The 24,993-nt window shown below is 34.4% G+C and overlaps 2 protein-coding genes across 6 annotated transcripts; one reads left to right on the top strand and one right to left on the bottom strand.

The window, feature by feature from the left end:
• Positions 1 to 838: 838 nt before the first annotated feature.
• Positions 839 to 8,225, bottom strand: APEM9 (3-phosphoinositide-dependent protein kinase-1). Of its 2 annotated transcripts, XR_015912846.1 has the most exons (7): positions 8,132 to 8,225; positions 7,838 to 8,011; positions 5,880 to 5,957; positions 4,684 to 4,969; positions 2,224 to 2,582; positions 1,124 to 1,338; positions 839 to 1,029 (listed from the first exon to the last, which is right to left on the bottom strand). XR_015912846.1 is itself a non-coding variant. In XM_088518272.1 (6 exons), the coding sequence occupies exons 1-6, from the start codon at positions 8,185 to 8,187 to the stop codon at positions 1,209 to 1,211; spliced, it is 1,083 nt and encodes a 360-aa protein (XP_088374398.1). In that variant the 5' UTR covers positions 8,188 to 8,225; the 3' UTR covers positions 839 to 1,208. The 2 variants fall into 2 exon arrangements, 1 of the variants encoding a protein (XP_088374398.1); XM_088518272.1 differs by having other exon boundaries at positions 839 to 1,338.
• Positions 8,226 to 11,662: 3,437 nt separating this feature from the next.
• On the top strand, positions 11,663 to 24,736 carry RPN13 (regulatory particle non-ATPase 13). 4 transcript variants are annotated; one of them, XM_059598015.2, is made up of 14 exons: positions 11,663 to 11,746; positions 11,956 to 12,032; positions 14,670 to 14,762; positions 14,928 to 14,987; positions 15,895 to 15,933; positions 16,029 to 16,103; positions 16,207 to 16,273; positions 16,825 to 16,906; positions 22,346 to 22,458; positions 22,555 to 22,578; positions 23,385 to 23,479; positions 23,564 to 23,641; positions 23,751 to 23,805; positions 24,348 to 24,736. In XM_059598015.2, exons 2-14 carry the CDS (start codon positions 11,994 to 11,996, stop codon positions 24,488 to 24,490), a joined length of 963 nt encoding a protein of 320 aa, XP_059453998.1. In that variant the 5' UTR covers positions 11,663 to 11,746; positions 11,956 to 11,993; the 3' UTR covers positions 24,491 to 24,736. The 4 variants fall into 4 exon arrangements, with proteins under 4 accessions (XP_059453998.1, XP_059454000.1, XP_059453999.1 ...); XM_059598017.2 differs by having other exon boundaries at positions 11,669 to 11,746; positions 11,962 to 12,032; XM_059598016.2 differs by having other exon boundaries at positions 11,671 to 11,777.
• Positions 24,737 to 24,993: the final 257 nt, after the last annotated feature.

Genomic DNA, 24,993 nt, shown 5'->3' with positions numbered 1-24,993 from the left:
TAACTGTTAACTGCTTCTTTTTTTTTTTTTAATTTAATTTTTTAAATTTTTTTTTTAAATAAAACCAAAACCATGTCATTTATGATAATATGATAATATCCTACTACATACATTTTTAGATTTTTTTACATTTATATATATATTATATATATAGACGGTTAACACGATTTTGAAAAAACCTACTAGATTTATATATATAAATATATAGAAGGTCCTCATTATAAGGGAAAGTATAACAAACAAACAAAATGTGGGAAAGCAGGAGAAAATTCGGAGTTTATGGGGACTCATTTAGCTAAATTATGAGTGTAAAAATTACTGCTCTTATTTTGGGGTAAAAAATTAATTTTGAGAAAATATAGTCATAAATATATATACTCCAAGGGCTTTTTAAAAAAATTTGGAGGATTGAACTTTGAAGCCCCTACTCCTGTGGTAGACCAGCAGCAGCTGTGGAAATCCTAATTATAATATTAAAAATTACAAATGTCTACAGCATCCTCTAGAATTCTTAGATCTTGAAATCGTACTTATAATATTAAAAATTAAATGGTTAGAATTTTATCACATCAATATTTATCAATTTTAAAATAATCTTAAATTTTCTATAATAATTATTATCATAACATGCAATAAATGATAAATCACTAAATATGATAAATATTGAAATAACAAAATTTCAATAATTTAATTTGAAAACAATAATTTAGATTTTAAATAATTCCTTAAAACTTTTAAAAGATCCACGTCTAATGGTACCATAGCTGAGAGTGGGAAAATAATAGCTCCAGAAAAAGCCATTTATAACTTTGATCTAACAATTCTATGCACCTATCCATGAGCAAAAACAACAAAAACTTTAATGAATATTTTATAATGTATACGGTGCTACATCATTTAAATTTTAAGTAACGTGACAATATATACACTATTAAATATGTAAAATATAATCTGGACTATAAAATGAATCATCTCGGTTCCGCAATCCATCTAATTTCTCACAAGAAAAGCTTGGATAAAGAACTGCACCTGTTCATTAAATAGGTAACTATACATAAGCTAATGATTACAATTTCATGGAATTATTGACCAGAAAAATGAATTACAAGAACCGTATAACAACCTTCCCTTTCTTGGATACAGGCTGTTGGCATGAGAAGATTTCTGTATTATTGGAAACCTAAAGAGGATCATGACTGAAAATTCCATCACTGCCCTCCGCGAGTCGCAGCTGCAAGAGGTTGAACAGCAGCTAGAGGATTCACTTGGTATGAAAACGCAAGCTGCCACAGATCTACCAAGGCTTTCTTCAAGAACAATGCTTGTCTTGTAACAATCCTGAAACAAAGAGACATTTCAGTAAAGCTTCAAATTTCTTTTTGGTTTTTTTTTTTTAATGAATAGATAGAAAAAGGCAAAGCCCTTGTACTCGAAAAGCCTACAAGTAAAACATCATTCTCTTACATAGGTGAATTACTTTCTCTACAAACTACCCTCCGGCCTTTACATTCCATTAAGGCTTTTTGACACAACTCTCGAACCCAACACAAAATTAGCTGATTAGGGTTGAGAGATTTGACCTGTTTGATTAAATATGTCGGGTTAAGTTTGACCTATAATCCTATATTCATATCTCAACACAACCCGAACCCAACACGTGAACCCCAATTGCCACCCTTATCTATAAGTGCCATGAGATTGTACACATGCTCCATTATATGGCATATTCTATGGCATCATACCTCTTTCATTAGTACGATAAATTGCAAGTGTATTTTTCTGTATTGCTAGGTAAAACCTTTGCATCAGTTGAATAGTCTATCATTACAGTAAACAGTAAATGAACATTTAGAATGAATGATGAAAATAACAATCACAAAAACAACAAAATTAACAACCCCAACAAAAACAACTACATGGGATATATTAATGCGGCTATTAGCGTATGTGGATCTAAATAACCTTTTCATAAAGCCCAAGTCTTCTCCAATTCACCATTCTACCGCAAATCTAATTTATGATTAGAGATGTCATTTCAGCCAAATAAAATAAAGGGCATTTTAAACAAGGTTTCACTTAGAGCACTTCATACTCAGAGAGAGCAACACATTGGCTGCAAACCAAGAACCGAGTAAGATTTTGAATCCAAAGACAAAAGGAACACATTTCATGACCTATGACTTGATGTCATGCATGTAGACCAGAATGAAGAGAATGTGTTACCTCTTTAAACCAGCTTTTTTCTTCCGGAGAACATGAAATATGAGCAACATCAAGCAGCCTAGCGCAATCTTTCTATTAGATATGACCAACCGAGCATTACCAAACTTCAAAGTGATGGTACGGTACCACCAGAAACACGGCTCAAATCGTTCAGATAATTTTAAAACTGCTTGTTTTGCACCATTCCATTGCTTAGGTTCACCTTTGACTTTTAAGGCTTTTAGAGAGCCCTCGGACACATTCAGTTCTTTCGGTGATGAAAAGTGAGCATCAAGGTTTTCTGCCGGTGGAGGTGAGGGCCCTTGTGACAAGTTGACAGCTTTAAGAGAATGAAGGGAGTGTAATTTCCTCAGAAGTACCTATAGAAAGGACAAGCAAAATATAAGAAGTAATATTCTTGTTATCTATCAATAAAGTCAATCTATCAACATTGAATTTCCATGAAGAATGTATAACAAATGAAACATGGAGTCATCACCATGATTAAGAGATAATTATCCAAATTATGGATTGGCCTTACTTGACCATGCATCATGAAATAGCTAACAACATATTAGGTTTCTATATACATCTTATGCACTAGGATTGCACCTCTCTACGCTTATTAATGCAATGAGTTACTTATAAAAAAAAATTATATCAGGTTTTTTTTTTCTAGGCATATACTATCTGTTATAAAACTAACAATAATGACGATATAAAATACGTTATCCATGACTTTCCAATTATTAATATCCTGAGAAAAATAAATTGTGGAAAGAACACTTGAAATGCCATCAAAAAGACAACAAAAACAGTTCATAAGAGGTTATCAAAATTTGGGCTTTTAGACAAATCGATATGGGGTTTCCCAATTAAACAATAAAAGTAGACTAAGAAATACAGATTTCAATAACTGGTAGAAGGAAAAAATAACGTGAACATGTATTGCTATATATTGGTATTTATACAAATGAAAGGGAAACACAAGTAGAAAATTTGTTGACATGATTTTCTTTTATATAAGTAAAATATAATTAAATGTTCCCAAGTACACAAGAACCCCAAATACATAAGTTATGTGACATGATAGGAAGCAATAATAATCAATAAGCATATTTTTTATATGCATATAATTTCATGCTAGGTAAAATGAATGCAAATCATTTCACAGTTCATAATTTATGTAAATTATTTGAGATGCATTACTCTACAACATGAAAACATGGTAAATTACATTAAAAAAGAAAAAGTTCACTCATAGAACCATTTGTTAAGTGGCTTAGTTGATGTATGGAGTGGTTGTTCAGAAAATTTTGAAGGCTGGATTGCTATGTCCAACTTATTCAACTTATGACATTCCTAAAAATTAAAAATTAAAAAGAGTAAAAAAAATTTCCCCATCCCTGGTAATCCATGGCCACACCATGGGTCTAGTTTGAGTTTTTTTTTCATGTTGTTTTACTTTTTTTGTTTTTGTTTTTTTTAATTTCTAATTTCTAAATTAAGGGAAAATTTGTATTTTTATAAATTTTTTTTGATAAGTAATAACCAATCTTATTAAAAGTGTAAGGCGCTGTATTTCTATAAATTTTACAGGGGTATAAGAGGCATTTCACATGTTAGCCGTTTGAATTAACGCAAAACCCTAACGGTAGGAGAGAAATTAAAAGCGATGAAAAATGGAAAAGAATACCCACATTGTAACTTTTGATAATTCGAGGTTAACATTGCAACACCCGTTTCCCATAAATATATTAAAGCATGTCAAAAAAGTGTCTAACAAGTGTGAGACAACATAAGTGCTGGACAATGGACGCTACACCTCAGCGAAGCATCCATGCTTAATGTGTAGAATTAGTACCTTCCAACATGGGAGTCAACATTAACAAACACAAAATTTGCCCAAATTTTGAGAGAAGAAAGAGCCCATATTTTAGAGTGTTATATTATGGCTCAAGAAAGCTCAAAAAAAATATTTATAGAAAAAAATAGCTCAAAAAAGAAAATTAAAAAAAAAAAAAAAAAAAAAAAAAAGACCCATAGAAAAACCACCAATTAACCCCCAAAAGAATAGGGAAAAAAAATTAAAAGAGTTACATTTCAGCTCTTAAATCACCACCTTCCCTTTTTCATCCAAGGTTGACTATCTCAAATAGCAATTGTACATTACAAATAAAAATCAACATCAACATTTGTATTAAAGAATCAAATTCCTTAACCATCCACTGAAGAGGAAGACTGTATATTTCGACAAGAAACCAAAAAACAAAAAGAGCCATAGGAACAACATCAGTCAACCCCAAAAACGGTGCTTCTCATGTATACTTGGATTCTATTAGCTTAGTATAACAACAATCTCAAATGTCATGAAAATAGTATGTTCATGAACGCTAGATGTAATGCCAAATCCAAAAGCTGCCTCAACCAATGCTGATTAAGGATGACTCCAACTTAGCTGTATGACAGAATAAATATTACCTGTCGTTTATCTTCAGGTAGTGCAGCTTTCTCAACCCAGGAAACAGCAAGGTCCAAATCATTCAAAACTGTCACAAGAAGTGTCACAGCATAGACCTCAACAACTTTAATATATTGATCAACTCCCAGAATAAAACGTGCATCACATCTTTCTAAACAATGTACATTTGCGTCTGCACCAACAAGAACATAGTATTGTCCATCCACACAATTCCACTTGCTAAGGAACTCCTCCAAAAATTCCCGAACACCAAAAGAAGAACCTACTGATATCTGAAAGCAAGCCCTGAAAAAAAAAATTGATAAAAGTTTTACAACCACTCTATTGAAGTGTAGAGATTACATCTTCCAAGAACATGTTTGCCAAACCTATGTTACATGGAAAACATAGAAGGACCAAATTCCCCATGTCTTGTAGACCAGAGAATAAGTGTGCAATATGCATATAAATCCCAAATGCTCACTTGCAAACATATTTATCCTTCTTTATTTTCCCCCTTCTTTCTTTTAGGAAATTTCTTTGTTAATTCAAAATCATTCAAATCTCTTCTTTGCCCTTGTTTTTATCAATGCAAATACAGGCCTTAAGTCATATTGGTCATTTGAGGAAGAGAATTAGATGTCAAACTTGGGCATTTCAATAATAATAATTTAAGGAATCCCCCCAACACCCCCCTCCCTTCCCCCCCCACCCCCAAACCAAAAAGATAAAAAAAAAAATTTCTTGAACCTGTTGTACTAGAGAGCTGAATTATCCCAAAAGCTCCTTTGACCTTGTTTACATATCACCCTGGTTTCCAAAGAGGAATGCTATATGTACAACCCCTTTACAACTTGTTGACACGTGTCAACATGTGATTGAAGCAACGTTAGCCACTTAAAAAAAATTAACACCCTCCAATCACATGTTGACAAGTGTTAACAAGTTGTAAAGGGGTTGTACGTCTAGCGTTTTTCTATTTCAAATGGAGAAACATATTGACATTTACTTTTGAACCGCCTCATGGTTATTTTAACAAAAATAACTTTTGAGAGTTGAACTTGTTTTTAATAAATTAAAGGTCAGACAACCACTCAAGCATATATGTGTGTGTGTGTATATATATATATATAACCCTTCATCTATGTATTTCAAATCCATATGACATAGAGAATTTGAAATAAATGAAAAGTAACAAGCGCAATAGATAATGTACCCAGTAAGTAGAACTTGAACAGGGATAGCTGCAACAGAGACATAAAGTAGCTTAAGTTGATCCAGGATTTCTGATGCCCTGCATGAACCCAAAAGAAAATTTGAGTAATATTTACCAGATTACCATAATACGCTGCATTTGTACGCACGAGCACGCACACACCCTGCAGGAAAATTGTATCCATTATTATTATTTTTTCTTTTTTTGATAACCGGGGTACCCAGGGCTTTGCCCCGACTAGATTATCGAGACACGTGCAAAACGCCCCCTCCACACTGGTCAGATAAAGCTCAAGATTTCGCCTACGGGTGTGGTCCCAACAAATTGTTTACACTCAAGGGGGGTCAAACCTTAAACCTAATGGTTTATGAGGCACCAGGACCAAGTGACTTCCCATTCGGGCCAACCCCTTTGAGTTACCATATTCATTATTTTTTATTTTTTTTTTTGGATAAGTACGTTATCATATCCATTATAAAAAGTTGATGAATTTAAATACCAACTTACATCATAAAATAGGTACTCTTACCAAGATTGAAGCTAAGATATCTGGACAGATTCCAACAATAATAACTTTTCTATGCATACTTTGCACTTTCTAGCTTTTCTCGGAGTAGCTTAAAGTATCAAAATGAACTTTAGAGGTTAAAGGATCATATGTATCAGGATCATCAAAACAAATTTGTCAATTGCACAACACAAATCTGAAATAATTACTTCTGAAGGTTATAGTATTCATGTTGACTGACTAGCAAGCCAAAATCTCTAAGGGTGGTGTAGAGCACCAAATTTTCTCCTCACAAGCACGTTTGATGTTCCATCATTTATGAACTTTATAATCCATATATTTCAAGTCTGGAAAGGCAAGTAAAACAACCAGGCAATAACCATGATCATCTAATGACAAGAATAAATTATTAAATAGCTGTGCTCCATTTGGTTTACAGAAGAGTTCTACAGGAAGTTAGAACGCAAGAAAAGTAATTTAAAAGGAAGTACTACTGAAAGGAAACAAAAAATAAAAGTAATTTTCCTTGTCCTTCTGGTTTACAAGAAACGTTTGTAGCAACAAAGTCTCAATTATTCCTTGCAGGAGAATAGTTAGTGGCGGGACACACAGCTTATCTTGCTAAACTCATGAAAAATGCCAGAAAACAATTCTATTTTTATTTCTCCTTTCTTGCTAATTAGAGGACAAAATGATAGTTCCAGTCCATTTTGAACCAAATCATGGATAGAATCCGATTGAATTCTATTAATGAAAATCAGTTGAATTGCTTAATAACTTGAATCTTATTGTTTGGAACAAAACTGAGAAAAATGGATTGAACTCATATTGTTTGGAACATACAAGAGAGCTTATTTCAATTAAAATATTTCACAGCTTAACCTTTATGAGCCACCATAAGATGTCCAAACAAATCCTCCCATCCTCACACTTCAAGGCATACACATCACTCAATAGAAAAGACCCATCAGACCATCTAATGAATCCCCCAAAGTGCTTCCAAAATCTTTAGTCAACAAATCAACAGCCAACAAAACCATAAAACCCTTACAAGAAGATGGCTCCTCAAAAAGAAACCAAACAGCTACAACCTCATCCACCCCGCCCCACCCCCGCCCCCAAAAAAAAAAAAAAAAATTGGTCCTTAATGCGCTTTTTGCATCATTCTTTTCCTTCTTTTTTAAGTATTCTTTTCCTTTTCTATATAAGTGATGAAAATTTTATCAAGGGAACTCTGAAAGCACAAACCTCCAAAACATTACACTCTGAAATTCTCAAGAACATATATTCAATCGAATTCAATTTAGCTTTCTCTCCCTCCAAACCAACGAATTCAAGTAGAAACAAAACGAATTCCCTAGTTTTGGGGTTTCCAACAACACTCTCAATGTACGAATTTACTAATCCAATGAAGCTCAGAAAATCATACACAAAAAGGAATTAGTTATACCTTCCTAGTCCCTTCAAGGACTGGACCAACACCATACCGGTCGATTCCAACATATCATAGAATCCAGCATCTTCTCCAGCTTCAACGCCTTTGTTATCTTTATCTCCACAAAGACGCTTCAATATCGATGAAGCTAAGGTTGCTGCCTCCTCATGCATCGAGCAAACAAGGTAGCTGCAAGAAGTTGCAATACCAACAACATTATGAAGCTTGTAGCAGTCTTTACTTCCATTCTTCAGAAAACAAAAGCAAGATTATTTGGTTCCCAAGCAAGATTAAATTACTCAAAATTACCTCTCGGAGCGCTCGATTTCTTCCCAAATTGCAGAATTTGATTCAGTCATGGCCATCTCTCTGTTTCTCTCTCTCTCTCCCACACAAGATTTGGCATTTGCTACGAGTCCCAACTCGCAACAATGGTAGAGCTCTCTTATTTTTCTTGTAGGCCCATCGGGCTCTCAGTCCTAGTAGCCGTTAATAGCCCAGTAGCTATTGCCCCTATCTCTTTTACAGCTTATTCACACGTGTTTATATCTTATTGGACAACTTATTAACAAATTTTTAGGAGCAATGTGGCTTCGTTCACATGTTTAAAATATTTACAAGAGAAATCCAAGAAAAATTACACAAATTCATAAATTTAAAAAAATTAGAAAATCGAAAATTACTTCAATTCCTCCTCAAAACGTGCAATAACTTAATTCTAAGGATCCATTTGGAATTGTGGTTTCAATAAGTAAGTTTTTAAAAATAGCGGTTTTAAAATCACTATTTTTTAAAATCGTAAAAGCGTTTGGTAAAACATGTTAAAAAATATTTTTTTGTTAAATATTTGTTATGCGAATTCATAATTTTGACTTAAATTCTCACTTTTTCAAATAAACACCCACTAGCCTGTGTATTGAAATCGCTTTTTTTTTTTTCTATTTTAAATTAAGTGTTTTTTAAATTGCAATGTCAAACGCCTTTACGTTTTGCGATATCTTTTAAAAACACATATTATTCTTGCAAAATTGCAATCTCAAACGCATCCTAACACAATAACAATGTTCTCCATACTTCTATATTACAGTGACTTCTAAACTTACATCTCCAACTAGGTAACAACTTCACCAACCTTTGAGACATGACCCACTCTAACCCAAAAATTTTCTCAAGTTATAAAAAAGTTAAAATCTTCTCTAATGTTATTATCCAAACAAAAACGCCACTATTGAAAGAACTTTATTTCTTCGTAGGCTATTCAGGCTATTCCTATGTGGCTAAGAGTTTGTTTTGGATTGCGTTTGAGAAATATAGTTTTTAAGTCAAAAAGAGCTTTTGAGCAAAAGCTTCATTTTTAAGCTTTTGCCAAAGTGCATTTTGGCAATTTTTATGATTTTTGGACCCTTAAAAGGGCTTTTAATTTTTTTACCAAATTAATATTTTTTCTTCAAACGAGCTTTTTGAGTTTTTTTTTTTTTTACATGTCCGCACAAGAAGGGGGGGATTGAGCTTTTTGAGTATTAAAAGCACTTTTATGACCATCAAACGTAATCTCAAATAGGCTTTAAGAGCATGGTAAAAAGATGTTATATCAAACCTCCGCCTTTTGAAAATGATCCAACAAATTTTATCCTTGCACCCTTCTCAACTTGAGAGAATACAAAAAATTCAATAAGTGATCAATTGCATCTTCCAATCATGTCCTAGTTTGGTAAAAGTGATTACATGGTAGAATACTGTTATGAAACTTCTTATGATCAGCCACCAAAGTCTCCTTTCAAGAGCAAATACCAAACAATTCAAAAAATAAAAAGAAAAACAAATTTGTTTTTCATGGTATGATCCCCACACCATTTTACCATGCCAAAACTTTTAATTAATTAGTTAATTAATGATCAATATAAATTCACAAAAAAATAAACAATCTCAATATTTATTTTATGCAATGAATGAAAAAGTAAATTGAACATATTGTGAATATGCTTGAATTCATACAAAAAGTAAATACACCAAAGTTGAATAAATTATTTAGTTCGGTGATAAGCTCAAGCCAAACTCGAATGTGTTAGAAATAAATTTAGAAAAATGCTGGATAATTACGGCATCGACATTATAAAATACATGCAAATGTAAAATTATTTAGATCCAAATTGAACATTGTAAACCGTAATCATATCATATATCATATATATATATATATATAAAAGCCGAGTTTTGAAGTAGAGAGTACTTAGAATTGCGACACGTGTCCATATCAGAATTGCGACACGTGTCCATATTTATTAAAAATCTTAAATTTTATTTTGTATCATTAATTTATTAAAAGATTTGCCGTGTCTATATTTTTTAATTACTGTTTTATTTTGTATACATTAATTTATTAAAAGATTTGCGACATTAATTTATTAAAAGATTTGCAGGTTCAAAATTTTTATTTATTTTATTTTGTATCATTAATTTATTAAAAGATTTGCGGGTTCAAAATTTTGTTTTTTTTGTTCAGTATGTATGAACCGGAAATTTATTAAAAGATTTGTGACATTAATTTATTAAAAGATTTGCAGGTTCAAAATTTTATTTATTTTATTTTGTATCATTAATTTATTAAAATATTTGCGGGTTCAAAATTTTGTTTTTTTTGGTTCAGTATGTATGAATCGGATAATAGGTATTACACCAAAAATATTAAAATTTTATGCTAATTTGATATTAATACTTTGATAATCAAAATTCATGGTCTCTTGCCTTCTTCTTCTTCTTCTTCTTCTTCTTCTTTTTTTTTTTTTTATTTTTTGTTATGATTTTCATTTTAAACTACACATATGGGGACGAATTTAGGTTGTTTTAATTTATTTTTTAGATTAAGGGAAGATTGAAATGATTTCTTTGATTGCATTAAATATTGAGTGAAAGATTTTGTTATTTTTGTATCCATAAAAATAAAAAAATAAAAAGATTTGTTATTTTTCTTTGTATTATTTTTTAAATGTCCAAAATTTTATGAGTCTTATTTGTTTTGAAATATAATAGGTATTACACAAAAACCTATTGGGTTTAGGGTTACTCTCAGTTTTGCTACCATTCTCAATATATTGTTATAGGGTTTAGGGTTACTCTTTCCTTAATTTTTGTTTTAATTTATATATTATTTTTCATTCAAATTTCTTATTGTTCTGTTGTAAATTTAATTGACTTTGTTACATTATTTTTTTTGGTGTTCCAATATTCCTTCTACGATTTTTTATCTATTTCTTTGATGCAAGAAATAAAACTACTCCTATGAGAATAAATATTTTAATATGTTTTATGGGTCTTATGATCTAAGGGTCTTATGTTTTAACTCATTCCAGCTGGTTTTAAATTATACATATGAGAATTTTTTTAATATGTTTTAATTTATATGGATTAAAACTAAAATTATATATGGTTCTTATGATAGTATATTTTTATGTGATTTATATATTCATGCAAATTTCTGTGTAATTGTGTCACTATGTTCAACAATATGCTGTTGAATCACCTTTTGTATTTTTTTTAAAAATTTTTTATATTGAAATAGGCATAATAGATTTGACCTATAATAAAAAATACAATGGAGATGTGTTTTAAGTTTTAAAATTAAATTATTCTTTTTATATTCGTTTACTTATCAAAAAGTTTTAAAATCTAATTATAATAAATAATCCTGCGTATAGCGCGGGTTGTAAGCTAGGTACATTAATCCATGACTCTATCACTCTAATCCCAGCGTGTCGGGCTTGAATGTCACTTCCGTAATTTCATTGCAAATGATGTCCTATCTGAGAACAACTCAACTCCGAAACCTCCGAAGCCGAGAAGCGACCTCCTAAATAAATCTCTCCGTCTCTGTTTCTGTCTCTGTCTCTCTCTGTGTCTGTCTCGCATTTTTGAATCTCATCACCGGTAATTCTTGAAATATCGTGTATTTTTATAGGTATTACTGCTGTTATTGTTGGTATTATTATTAATCAAATTCATCTCCCTCTGTTAAGAGTTTTTCTGTTCACTCTGTGTCTAGGGTTTTATGCGAAGACAAAAATAAAATTCTCTTTGGAGTTAAATAATCAGCGAATTAACGGTAATTCGTCTGTGTATTTTTGTTTATATCTTAGTTGCAGTTCGAGGCAAACGCAATAGACAAGTGGAAGCTATGGCTTCGTCTTCAACCGAGGCTTTTCCTCAGATGCAGGTACATATATTTTAGGGAATATGCATGTGTATTTATATGTGTTAATCATGTTTTTGGATACAATATGCATGGGTAAAGATCAACAGCACGCGGCGTGCATTGCACGCCCGTGCTGTTGATCTTAAAAAAAAAAAAAAAAAAAAAAAAAAAATTTTTTTGCACTGGGCGTGCCACGCCCGCGCGTGCTGCCAATCAGTGCTCCAATATGCATACTTGTATTTGATAGCAAGTGTGAGTTTCAATCAGAATACATACACACTTATATTTGTATTTATGTTTGTGCAAACATGTTTGTGTTTATATATGCAAATGCTTCTGTTAATTTCCTCTTCCTCCAAAATTCGAAGCATAGTGTTAAGGATAAAATTAATTTTTTTTTTCTTAAAAAAAAATCAGTTATGAACAAAGTTTTCCTTCCAAACTGTGTTGGAGGAAATTCCTTCAAACCAAATTTGAGGATAGTTTTTCCTTAAATCATTAGCACTAGAGTTATTGGTATTTTTGTACTCAAGTGGCAGATAATAACATTAGAATGTTATTTTTCAGTGTCTTGAGGGATGTGTTTATTAAGCTTGGTTTCGGGTTTCTTGCAGATTTAAGGGGTCTTAGAATTCCTGAATTTGAGTAAACTGATTGCGTTTGTAAGGGGTAAATTTAAGTAACTTATTTAGTTTTATGATGGCAGTGCTTTGCTATGCAAGGTATACTACCCATGGTTGTTATTAGGGCAATGGAAGTCGTTGTTCCACTAGGAATGATATGCAAGTTCTATTATTTAGGAAGGTTCTAGTTTTTTTTTTTTTTTGATAAGTAGGAAGGTTCTAGTTTTGAGGATGTAGTTGGGCAGGCATATTGTTTAGGGATGTCCATTTAAGCAAGTAGTGTTATGTTGTTTGGAATTCTGTTATGCATTTTAATTGTAAGGGATGCCTTGATTTCTTGGATACACAGGGATTCTGCATGGTTTTTAACTCTTTTCTTTGATGCTTAATAGGCTTCTCTTTTATGTTCCTTTGGCTTAAATCATTAAGTGCTTGTTTGCAGTGTGAATACTTCGAACACACTGAGATTTTGCATTTAATATAAGAACATTGGCAGAGGGGCAAAAAGGGGGTGGGGTGGGATTGTACTAGAACAGTAGTTACGAGTCCAGAATATGTCCCCTCATTTTGAATACATCATCTAGGTTTGATAATTTTTTGTAACTATTAGACTTGTCTTGTATATTGTTTTTATCTAGTTTTTGATGGGCGTGCATTTACTCTAGCTCCTTTTTGAACTTCGTTTAAGCAATTATGCAAAACTTATTAAAGAGGTGTTCCTCGAACAGGAGCTATATTCTGAGTTAAATTCTTTCAATAAATGCCCTATAGTAGTTCATCTTGCAGCAGATCTAGAAATATGTGAGTGGCTCCTGTAGGGGGCCGCTTCCCCTGGAAGAGTGTTTTGTGGACACATGCTCCTTCGATGGTGGCAGTCTTTGTATGGTTGGCAGATCTAGGCAAGATTCTCACCTTGGATGATCTCAAGAGGCAGCACATCATCGTGATGGATAGATGTTGCATGTGCAAAAGGATGGGGAGTCAGTAGATCATTGTCTTCTCCATTGTGATATGGCTTCTGCCATGTGGAGTGCCTTTTTTAGTCGTTTTGGGATGTCCTAGGTTATGCCTAGAAGTGTTGTTGATTTGCTTAATTGTTGGTGGTCCTATCTCCTTTGGTAGGCATACGAGTGTTGCGGTATGGAAAATGGTCCTACGTGCAATCTTCTAGTGTGTATGGAAGGGAAGGAATGATAGGTGCTTTGAGAACAGAGAGAGGGCGTTGAGGGAAATTTTATCTTTGTTCTATGATACTTTGTATTTATGGACAGCAGCGTATGTGTCTTCTTTGTCGATTAGTTTTAGTGATTTCCTTGTTTGTTTTGCCCCTGCTAGTTAGGTGGTTCATTTTGTATACTTTCGGTGTACTTAGAGGCGCTTTACACTTTTAATGAATTTGGTTTATTACTTGTAAAAATAAAGTAAAAATGTGAGTGGTATGTCTATCACATGCAGGCTATATACTTACGTTTGCTGTAATAAGTGACATTTCCTTTTTAAGTATATCATAGGCATTATTGTTACTCATCAAAAAAAAGTATATCATAGGCATTAAACCTATGTTTTTGGAGTGATCAACACCCTTGAGAGGTGTTATGATAAAATCTACCTTTTAGTCTGTTGATTTTTAAATTTGTAACCTGAAGTCAAGACTTTCCATTAATGCGGAATTGTGGTATGCTGTCTGGTAGTCCATTATGGGTAGTGTTATAGTGCAAGTGATATACTGGGATTTTTCTGCACACCAAATCGAAAACTTTATTGGGAATCCAATATATTAGGAAGCATAATTAGAATTATGCTATTTTTGTGTCAGTGAACAAGTAAAATAGTAGTGTGCTAACTATATATTTGCTCTTCGTTTTTACCTCAATTCAGATTCTTCTTCTGCTTGTTTGGCATTGTAGTTTGAGGTTATTGCTATTCAGCATTTTTGTAGTCCAGGATAAAGGTTTTGGGACACGTGTCTGCATTCCATTCCCTTGTTCATATGATGTTTGTTGCATGAATTTATAAAACAAGCTTCAATTGGCAGGAAATTATGCTGGAGTTTCGTGCTGGTAAAATGTTTTTTGAAGGGAAAAGGGTTGTGCCTGATACTCGCAAAGGGCTTGTTCGCATAGCAAGGGTATGGTAAATAAAAACCTATTGGAAATTTCTTTGCAATTCCATTTGTCTAAAGGTCCATCTTTAGTAAAGTTTGAACATTTATTTATATTATTTTTAATTCATCTTTTGACCCTATGTTTCAACACAACTTTTGAGATTAAAAGCTCTCTTGTATTGGTGTCAGGGGGAGGAAGGATTGGTCCATTTGCAGTGGATTGATCGGATTAAGAATGCCGTTGAAGATGTATCCTAGTTGTCTTTTTTCTTTTCATCGGCTACTATGGATCCAGCCGAAATTTCATTCACTTGAATTCTTTTGGTTTTTATTATTTATTTTTGTGAAATAATTGTGTAGTCCCTATTTTGACATGTTTGTATGTTGCACTATTCAGTTTGTTTGGTATTTGTTCAAAGGGTCAAAGCTTCAGAGCTTTTGAGGCTTGAAATTATATTAGTTATAAATTTTTTACTTTCTGTCATTGAGGACAGTGCTTAGGGATTCAAAATGAACATTTGCTTCTACCATGGTGCTTTATTGTACTAATATCTATTTATTATCACAACTCACAGATATATATACACTTTTGTTGGCTTTGTTAGCATTTTTTGACTTTGAGTTAGATCTACTGTTGGCCAAGCTAGGAAGCATAGATACGGTGAACCCTTTGTGTGTCGGTGTTTGACATATATGAGATACAGATATGGCTTGGACATGGTGATGCTTGTTCCTGAATTGGAAAGACAATTTTTAAAACCAGAAATGAGGTGTGTGTGTTTTTGTTTATTATGTTAGTGGCGGTGGGGAGAAAGAAATTTTGTTTTGTGATGCTGGTTTGTTAACAATGAGGTCCAAAATTGGTACTGAACTAGTTTTGTCTCATCTTCGTTTCTTCTTCAGTGGTAGTGACTAATGTTATGAGATTCATTGCTCTTGCTGTTATCAGAATATATTCTCATCATTTTCCTTATGGTGGTTTCACATTACAGCTTAGTCCTTGCCCTTGCCTTGGCAAGCCTGTTCAATCCATCCTGCCCTTGATTTCCATCTCTAATTTTTTCTATTCTTATTCTTTGTACTGTTTATTACTGTTTTGTGTGTGGTGGCTATTGGCTAGAATTTGTTTGATTTTCCTTGACATAAGGTATCACAGGATCAGATTGTATTTCCTGACGAGGCAGTTTTCGAGAAGGTATATTGCTTTGTATCCAATTGTTTGGCCATTATAATTTTGGTATGTTTGAGTATAGTACTGACCCTTGGTAGTTTCATTCTTGGTTTGCTCAGGTTAATCAGTCATCAGGAAGGGTTTACATTTTGAAGTTCAATAGTGATGACAGGAAGTTCATGTTTTGGATGCAGGTCAGATTCATTGTTCCTATTTTTTCTTTCTGCGTTTTGTATATTATTAGCTGAGCCACTAATTGTAAGATTTTGACATGTTATTCTCCAATGTGGGTTCCAGGAGCCTAATGCTGACGGTGACTCACAATTATGTAGCTCAGTTAATTACCACATCAATCGACCATTAGGTATAATCGCTGATTTAAGTTCCACTAACAGGAGCTTTAAGATGCATGGAGCATTTTCCCAATTATTTTACATTGGCTACATGGTCCTGTTATTTTATTCTGCTTGAAGGCCATATTGGTCATCAAACACATGCTATCATGTATTGTCTTTACCAAGTGCATATGTTTTCTTTTTTTAAGTCCATATTGGTTTTCCTCTTTCTTTAAGTTAAGTGAAAGCATCCTTTTCAATTATCCTTTTTGTTTGTAATGTATGTTTGTCTATACATCCTCACTTTGACTTTGCTTATCTTACTGAAAAATTCCCTCCCCATCCCCCTTAGTAATAGTTCATCTTCTTGCTTTCTATTCTTTGCATATAATGTTGTGAAATAACTTATTTTAGTTCCAGAGATTTTCTGTGAAATGAATGTATATTTTTGTTTTGATTGCCAGAGATTTTCTGTATTCAATTTCCCCTGTTGAATGAACCATTTAACCTATTTTGGCCAAGATCTGCTCAATAGTTAGACATCTTTTCATCGAGTTTGATTATCTTGCTGTTTTAGCAGAGTTCCTTGGTGAAGAAGACCCTGATGCTTCTGCTCCTCTACAAGTTTCTGAAGATATGGTTGAAGATGATATCTCATCAAGGTACATTTCTTATAACAAAAGAATGTATTTGAAAAAAGAAAAAGAAAAAAAAGACCACCAGTCAATCTGATTGTTCTTAATTAGGTCTGGTAATGGATTCAATTTGATAGGTTTCAGGTTGAGAGCCTATATTGAGTTCTACACTACTACCTTAGCTGATGTATGAAGCAGATTGGAAATCTCAAATTGAAACCAAATACCATGTTGGAAAACTTAACATGTCGAGCTTGATTGTTCTATTTTGCATTTAACATGTTACAATATTGCTCTACTTTTTTCTTTTTTTTTTCTTGGTTTTCTTTATTTATTATTTATTTTTGCTCTTTCTAGCTAAGTGTTTCTCTTGTATACTTCTTTGGGGTGTACTTGTGTTGTGACTTTTGCACTTTTTAACGAAATTACGATTATTTATCAAAAAAAAAAAAAAAGTTGCTTTGAACATGTTTGAAGCAGATTGGGAATCTCAAATTGAAACCAAATAATATTGTAATAGTAAAGTGTTTCTCTTGTATATATTGGGGTTGCACTCGTCTGTACTTCTTTGTTTTTTTGGATAAGTAATCAACAAATATTATTAAAGACGTAAGGCACCCTTAAGTACACAAGAAATATACAAAAGGAGACCCCTAACTAGAATTGGCAAAAAGAACAAGAAAATCACTATAACTAAATGCCAAAGGAGACACAAAAGCAACTGTTCACTGATACAAAGTTTTAAAAAATAAAGATACAATCTCCTACAACGACCTCTCCCAATCTTCGAAACTTCTGTCATTCCATTCCTTTATGAGATTAGATTAGTTATAAAAAAATACTTACGAGTTATGTAATTTGTAAAAGCTGTTTCAATTGAGCTGTTAACCTGAGGCAGTCAATGAAACCCAGCCATTTATGGAGAAAAGGTATACGATTCAAATAAACTGGTGGTATGCAGGTCACAAAAAGAATGAATTGAAATTATCAAAGTAATTCAAGACAGAAAAAGAAAAGCAGCCTAAAACAGATATGGATCTCTTTATCAGTATTTATTCATTGTTCAAGCGATCCAATCGACGTAGTTTTACTAAGGAATGGACTGTCATTCTCACAGTGGGTAAACTGATAATTCAATTCCCTGCCCAAGATCACACGGTATTTACATCCCCTAGTTTCTGGGATACGTCAAAGCTGTCTGGTATGTTAAAAAAGAAGTCGTTGCTTTGTTCTATTTTTTTGTTACAATGTAAATATATTACTTACTGTAATGTGTGCTCATGGATTTAGTGCTGGCATTGATAGATTTATATAAGTTATTTTTGAGTCCTTGATTCAATTTGTTATGTGATGATAAGTGTAAATATATTACTTACTACATCCCTTGATTCACCCTTTTAAGATTCAATTGCTTGCAGAAAGAAAAAAGAAAAAAAAAATTGGTGCGGTATACTTTGTTTCCCAAGTCATGTAGGGGCTGCATTTTTTTCTGGATAAATAATTCATATCATTAATAACCTCAGATATGCACAACCCTAATATAAATGGTGTATACAAGAAAGTTCCCACTAATGTTTAAAAGAACAAAAATCCACAAATTCTGAAAAATTAGAAATATGAGAAAAAAACTATGTTTGTATCCCATAGTATTATTCCTTCTATTCAAATTTGCCAACTGATGAAAAAACTATGTTCTTATCTCCCTCTATCAACCAAAGAGCCCTAGATTTCTGCTGCCAGCTCACTCCTTCAAAGAGAAGCAACCTCTCAAACTCCCTAGAAAAATCCTCCCTTTTCACCCTTTCTTCCTTAATCAAAGTTCTCCTTTTCGCAATGACATCAAGCTCTCAAATACCATCCATTAACTCATTTTTTCACTTCCCTACATTGCCAAAATTTTCTTTGTTCCATTTCTTCAAACCTTCTTTCAAAGCTTTCAACTTACAAGCCAACACATAACTAGGGGAGCCCTGAAACTGATAAGACTTCCACCATAATTTCAAACTTGACATACCCACTTCTCCTACTCGAAACCCCACAATCTAGCAACAGGACAAGAGTCGAGGGAGTCTCCTCTGAACTACATCAGGAAACTGTTCTTCCCAATCAAGAGAGTAAAAATCTATTGATTTGTGACCAACTTTAATCAGCAGGTTTATTAGACCAAGTTATGAGCCCATGTTCAAATATCAAATCTGAAAACTCCCTCATTGCTGTGGAAAAATGGGTACCTCCTGATCTCTCACTCAGATATCAAATTGCATTAAATCTCCTCCAATGCACCATGGCTTCTCCCACCTAGTCATAATGCCAACCCATTCATTCCAAGGCAATTTTATGTCATTATAATTGTTTTTTTTTTGATAAGTAATGTTTATATATCAAAAGCGCAGAGGGGCGCAACCCTAGTACACAGGGGGTATACAAGGGAAACGACTAGCTAGAAGAAAAAAGAACAAGGAAATCAAGATAGCTAATAACTATAGGAGCGAGCCAAGCCGCTGTCCAAGTGTAAAGAGTATGGAAAAAGAAAGCCGTGATCTCCTCCAAAGACCTCTCAGCATCCTCAAAGCATCTCTCGTTCCTTTCTAACCAAAAGCACCACATAATGCATAGAGGGACCATTTTCCACACGACAGCACTCCTAGATCGACCTCCCGTCCGCCAACAAGCAAGCTGGCCAGCCACCTTGCTAGGCATTACCCAAGACAACCCAAAACGACTAAAGATGGCCTGCCATAAGGAACGAGCAATCTCACAATGAAGGAAAATATGATCAATAGACTCCCCATCACCTTTGCATAAGCAACATCTATTAATCACTATGATATTCCTTTTCCTGAGATTATCAAGTGTGAGAATCTTCCCTAACACCGCTGTCCAAGTAAAGAAAGCCACTCTCGAAGGAGCCTTGGTGCGCCATATACTCTTCCAAGGAAACGGACTTGCTTCTTTGCTTACCAGGATGTTGTAGAATGATTTAACATCGAACTTCCCTTTTCTCGACGGGATCCACCAAATTTTGTCCACCCCCCCCCTACTCCACTTGTGAGAATATAACGTAGAGTAGAACGATGCTAGCACTTCCACTTCCCAATCATGGATCGATCGAAGGAAGCTAACATTCCATTGACGATTTCCACCCATAAACTCCAAATTATCGGCAATGGATGCATCTTTTGCATTAGCTATGTTATATAGGCCTGGATATGCTTCCTTGAGGGTCATTTCCCCACACCAAACATCATCCCAAAATCTGATTTGGGATCCGTCTCCTGGGTCGAATTTAGTATATTTAGAAAACACTCGCCACCCTCTTCTAATATGCCTCCAAAGACCCACCCCGTGAGACCCGGTGTTGTCAATAGAATGCCATCCACCCCATGCGGAACCAAACTTGGCATCCACCACAATTCTCCACCAAGCCTCTCTCTCGTGCGCATAACGCCATAGCCATTTTCCTAATAAGGCTTGATTGAAGACTCTCAACTTCCTGATCCCTAAGCCACCTTTGTTGATAGGAGAGCATACCTTATCCCAACTAACCAAGTGATATTTGAATTCTTCGTTTAAACCACCCCAAAGAAAATCACGTTGGAGCTTCTCTATTCGCTTGGCCACAGAAGCAGGTAATGGAAAGAGGGATAATAAATAAGTGGGAAGATTAGAAAGTGTGCTCTTGATCAAAGTGACCCTTCCTCCCTTGGAAAGATACAACCTTTTCCAACTTGCTAACCTGCGCTCAATCTTTTCCAAGGTATCATCCCAAATGTTTTTGGCCTTGAAGCACGCACCCAACGGGAGTCCCAAATATTTCAAAGGTAGAGTAGCTACACCACAGCCCAAAATCCCAGCCAAGTCTCCCACATTTTCCACATCCCCTACCGGTATCAAAGCTGATTTAGCCATATTTACCTTCAGACCAGAAACGGCTTCAAAGCAAATAAGTAATGCTTTAATGGAGCGGATTTGATTACTATTCGCCCCACAGAAAACCAACGTATCATCTGCAAATAGAAGATGAGAGATGATGATCCTCTCAGACAAATTACCTCCCACTGGGAAACCCGAGATAAAACCAGAATCAATGGCAGCACCAATCATCCTGCTAAACGCCTCCATAACTATGACAAACAAAAAAGGAGATAAGGGATCCCCCTGCCTCACCCCTCGTGAGCTTCTAAAAAAGCCGGACGGGGTGCCATTGATCAACACCGAGAAACAAGCAGTTGAAATACAACGCTCAATCCAAGAACACCATTTTTCGCCTAAGCCACATCTCCTAAGAAGATATAATAAAAAATCCCAATTTATGTGATCGTAAGCCTTCTCCATATCCAGTTTACAAAGCAGCCCCGTTTCCCCCGAATTAATCCGGCTGTCAAGACATTCACTTGCAATAAGTACCGAATCCGTAATTTGCCTTCCCTTCACGAAAGCATTTTGAGGCTTTGATATCACCCTTGCTACAACCCTCTTCATCCTATTAGCAAGAACTTTGGCAATAATCTTGTAAGTTCCACTTATAAGGCTAATAGGACGAAAATCCTTAAATTCAGGAGCCCCAGACACCTTTGGAATAAGGGAAATGAAAGTAGCATTAAGACTTTTTTCAAACTTACCATGAGCATAAAAGTCTGAAAAAACCGCCATAATATCTTCCTTTATCACCTCCCAGCAATCTTGGAAAAAAGCCATGATTGTTAGGATCATACACACCCACAAATGCCACTCAAAATTGTCACTGATGCATCTAAAAGAACACTCAATGGTAAATTTCCCCATACAATGCTCCACCTTTTCAACTACCCTTCTATCCCACACTAACAAAATTCCTTTAGAAGCCCCTTTCGACTTAAATAACACCAATCCAAATGTACACACCCACACAAGCTCCTTACCACACCCCTAGTATCATACTTTAGTTAGTTTCTTGTAAACAGACTATGTGCCTTCCAATTCCTTATAAGCCCTTTAATCCTCATCCTCTTATCCGTCTCATTCAGCTCTCTCACATTCCAAGATAGCATCTTAGGCTTCATTGAACATGTGAATGCCCCTCGCCTTTCCTTTATACCTGTTAGACTGCCCTCCCTTTATATCATAATTAATAGAAGAAGCCAACCTTTTTAATTCTTTTTTTCTCCTGTTATCAGTCTTCGTGAAAAAATTAGAGGTGCTAACCATACTGCTCTGGTTCCTATTTGCTTCAATTGCTGTAAACAAAGCCAACCTTTGCAGGGGTTGCACTTTGAAATTAAGGTTTGACTATAGTAGTTGTGATATAAATAAGTTGGTTCCAGTGAAGTAATCTTCACGTATATGGATGATGTATTGCATGCTAATTAAAATTTGTTTCTTTGATATTTTTTTTTTTACTTATCAAAAAAAATTAAAATTTGTTTCTTTACTTTCTTTGCTTTTGCTGGACATTAGTTTGATTTTATCTCCATATATGATGTCTAGAGCTGGAAACTTGGTTGGCTCAAATGCGGATGTAACTAGTGAAGGAACCTCTTCATCTGGACCAGTGAAGTTGGAATACCTGCAACGTATCTTGAGTAACATTGGGCCTGCAGGTATGAAGCTGTCTCCTTAAATAATGCGTTCTATATTTTCTATGTTTTTAATGCTCTAAACTCTCACACGTTGTTTTGTGATGATACATGTTGCAGATAATGCTGGAGATCCAGATGGAGGTGATCATTTGATTTGTCATTTTTTATCAATCTCTGATATCAGCTAGTGTAAATAAGTCTGTCAATCAATACTAATGCATGCTATTAAATGCAAACGTTTGAAGCTGTACATCACCGAGTTGTTTGCATCTAGGAGATTTCCCAGGACCAGTAATCCCATTAATCTCCACCATGTAACATAGTTGCTTATCTGAAAAATGAATGAGAGAGAGAGAGAGAGAGAGAGAGAGAGAAGAAATATCTGTTTGATGTGTTGGTTAGACTCAGTTAAATCACCCAAAAACCAACTCTTTTCATGCCAATGAGCTCTAGCTCAAATTGCATATCCTACCATTGTCAAAACAATGACGAGAGTGAGATTGTGGGCTCAAAACTCACTTGGTGTGTGTGCCTAACTTACAGATAAAAAAAGAAGAAGAAGCAAGTCATGTCATCATAGTCCCTTATGCATTTCTTTATTCTCTATTATTTATTACTGATGCTTCTGCTTGTGCCGTATGATTCACGGTTTAAGAATGTTAAAATAGTGATTTATACTGAAAGAGGATGACCTGCTGGCAGTAGATCTATAAATGTAGTTGCAGGATGTTGGTTTTCTGTGATATCCCTTCTTTGCCAGATCTTTTATTTTGACTGGCTTCTGTCTTGCTGTTCTTGTAGTGCCATTAGGTTAAATTTTCTGGAAAACCAGCAAGTAGAATCTGTGAATAATTTAATATGGGTACATGGTGCAGTAGGTTGAACTCATGCATTTTTACTTTTTGTTAACATATGGATTTAATTTTGTCTTTGCTTTTGTTGGCTAGGCTTGGGACTAAGAGATATTTTGAAACCTGATTTGATAATGCCATTGATCCACACATTGCCATTAGAGCAGTGTTTAGCATCACACCTACCTGAGGTATACAATAGTCTGGAGTTTTTGTTTCCATTAGTACTTTACCTCAGACTCCAGTTTACGAGTTTTACTGCTTATAAAATGCAGGGTCAATGGACTCCGGAGGATATATTGGAGTTGCTTCAGAGTCCACCTTTCTGTCAACAAGTAGATTCGTTCACTTATGTAATAATTTGAATCCCCACGTCTTTACTTTTGCAATATGCTTTAGAATTCTCTAAGGATGGCGTTTTTCCTTTTCTTCCTTCTTTTTCTCATTCCCACAATTGTATAGGTACTTCGAACGGGACAGATAGATTTGACTCAGTTTGGAATTGACCCAAGTAAATGTAAGTCGTTGGGCTCCAAAATCTCTTAGCATGTCTTTTAATTCCCAAGTTTACTTTACAGTATTGTGACTCAGTCATGCATGTCATACTGGTAACTTTATAGTTTTAATTACAAGTCAAACCTTCATCTTCAACATGTACGTTTGTTTGTTTGTGCCATTTTCTACATCAAATCATAGGGAGCTCAGTGAAGTTTTGGATTATTGCCAGGGTAGTAAAAAGCATGTAGGTTTGGGTTATTGTTTTGTTTATAGCAAGGTGATGTTGAGAAACAGTCTTTGACACCACAGGGTACTACATGTTTGTCAAAACGAGCTTTTGTTGGATCCAAACATATTAAGGGCTGATGCTGGTTTTGTTTTGTCTTCACAATTCATTACTCCAAATATATATTAAAAAATAAATAAATATAGGAGAAAGAGAAGAAAACGGGTTTTATATTACCTTATTTGCGAGTGGGATTATGTAATCATAGTTTTGTTTATCCACTCATTAACGTATGGTATACTGACTTGTATTTTGTGTTTCTTCTTTTCTTGTAGACAAATTCACTGTTTTGTCTTTTCTGGAGGCACTTGAGGATTCGGTTTCTGAAACATCGGAGTCTGAGGAGTCGAGGCAAGATGACAAGGATATAAGATCTCAATCATGTAATCGGAATGACTCTATGGATGAGTCCCATTAGCAGAGACACTTTGATGCATCTTTTTCATTTCTTTTCTCCTCGATTCTTTTAGGCAAATGAGACTTCTGCTCACTGTATTTATTCACATACGTTCTTAGGAAAAAAAGGAGGGGGGGTTGGGGGTGAGAAAAGCTGTTGGTTTTTGTTTGCATTTATAACTCTTTATGTACACAGATCTATAAACCCTTGCGTATTTCTTTTTCGTTTAACATTTGGATTATATGTTACATTGAGACCATTGTTTTAGCTGACTGGTTTTTTGATACTCAATTAGCAATTTAATCTTGAAACCGACAAGTTGGGCTGTTTGTATGGCATTTGAAGGCACAAATTATCATAATCGCTTCTCTCTTTTGTTTTGAGGAGGGAGAAGCTCTTGAAACCTCTTATGAGATCCATCTTCTCCTTTGTGAGTGACTGTGTTGCATGCCCCGTCATATGTCCGCTTTGTTTTGATCCGCAAGCCTGCTCGTTGCCTTCCTTGATTCCCCAGTAATGGATCT

This window comes from Corylus avellana, chromosome 7, assembly GCF_965113065.1.
Source record: "Corylus avellana chromosome 7, dhCorAvel1.hap1.2, whole genome shotgun sequence".
Lineage (NCBI taxonomy): Eukaryota > Viridiplantae > Streptophyta > Magnoliopsida > Fagales > Betulaceae > Corylus > Corylus avellana.
This window is presented reverse-complemented; position numbering and strand designations above follow the sequence as displayed.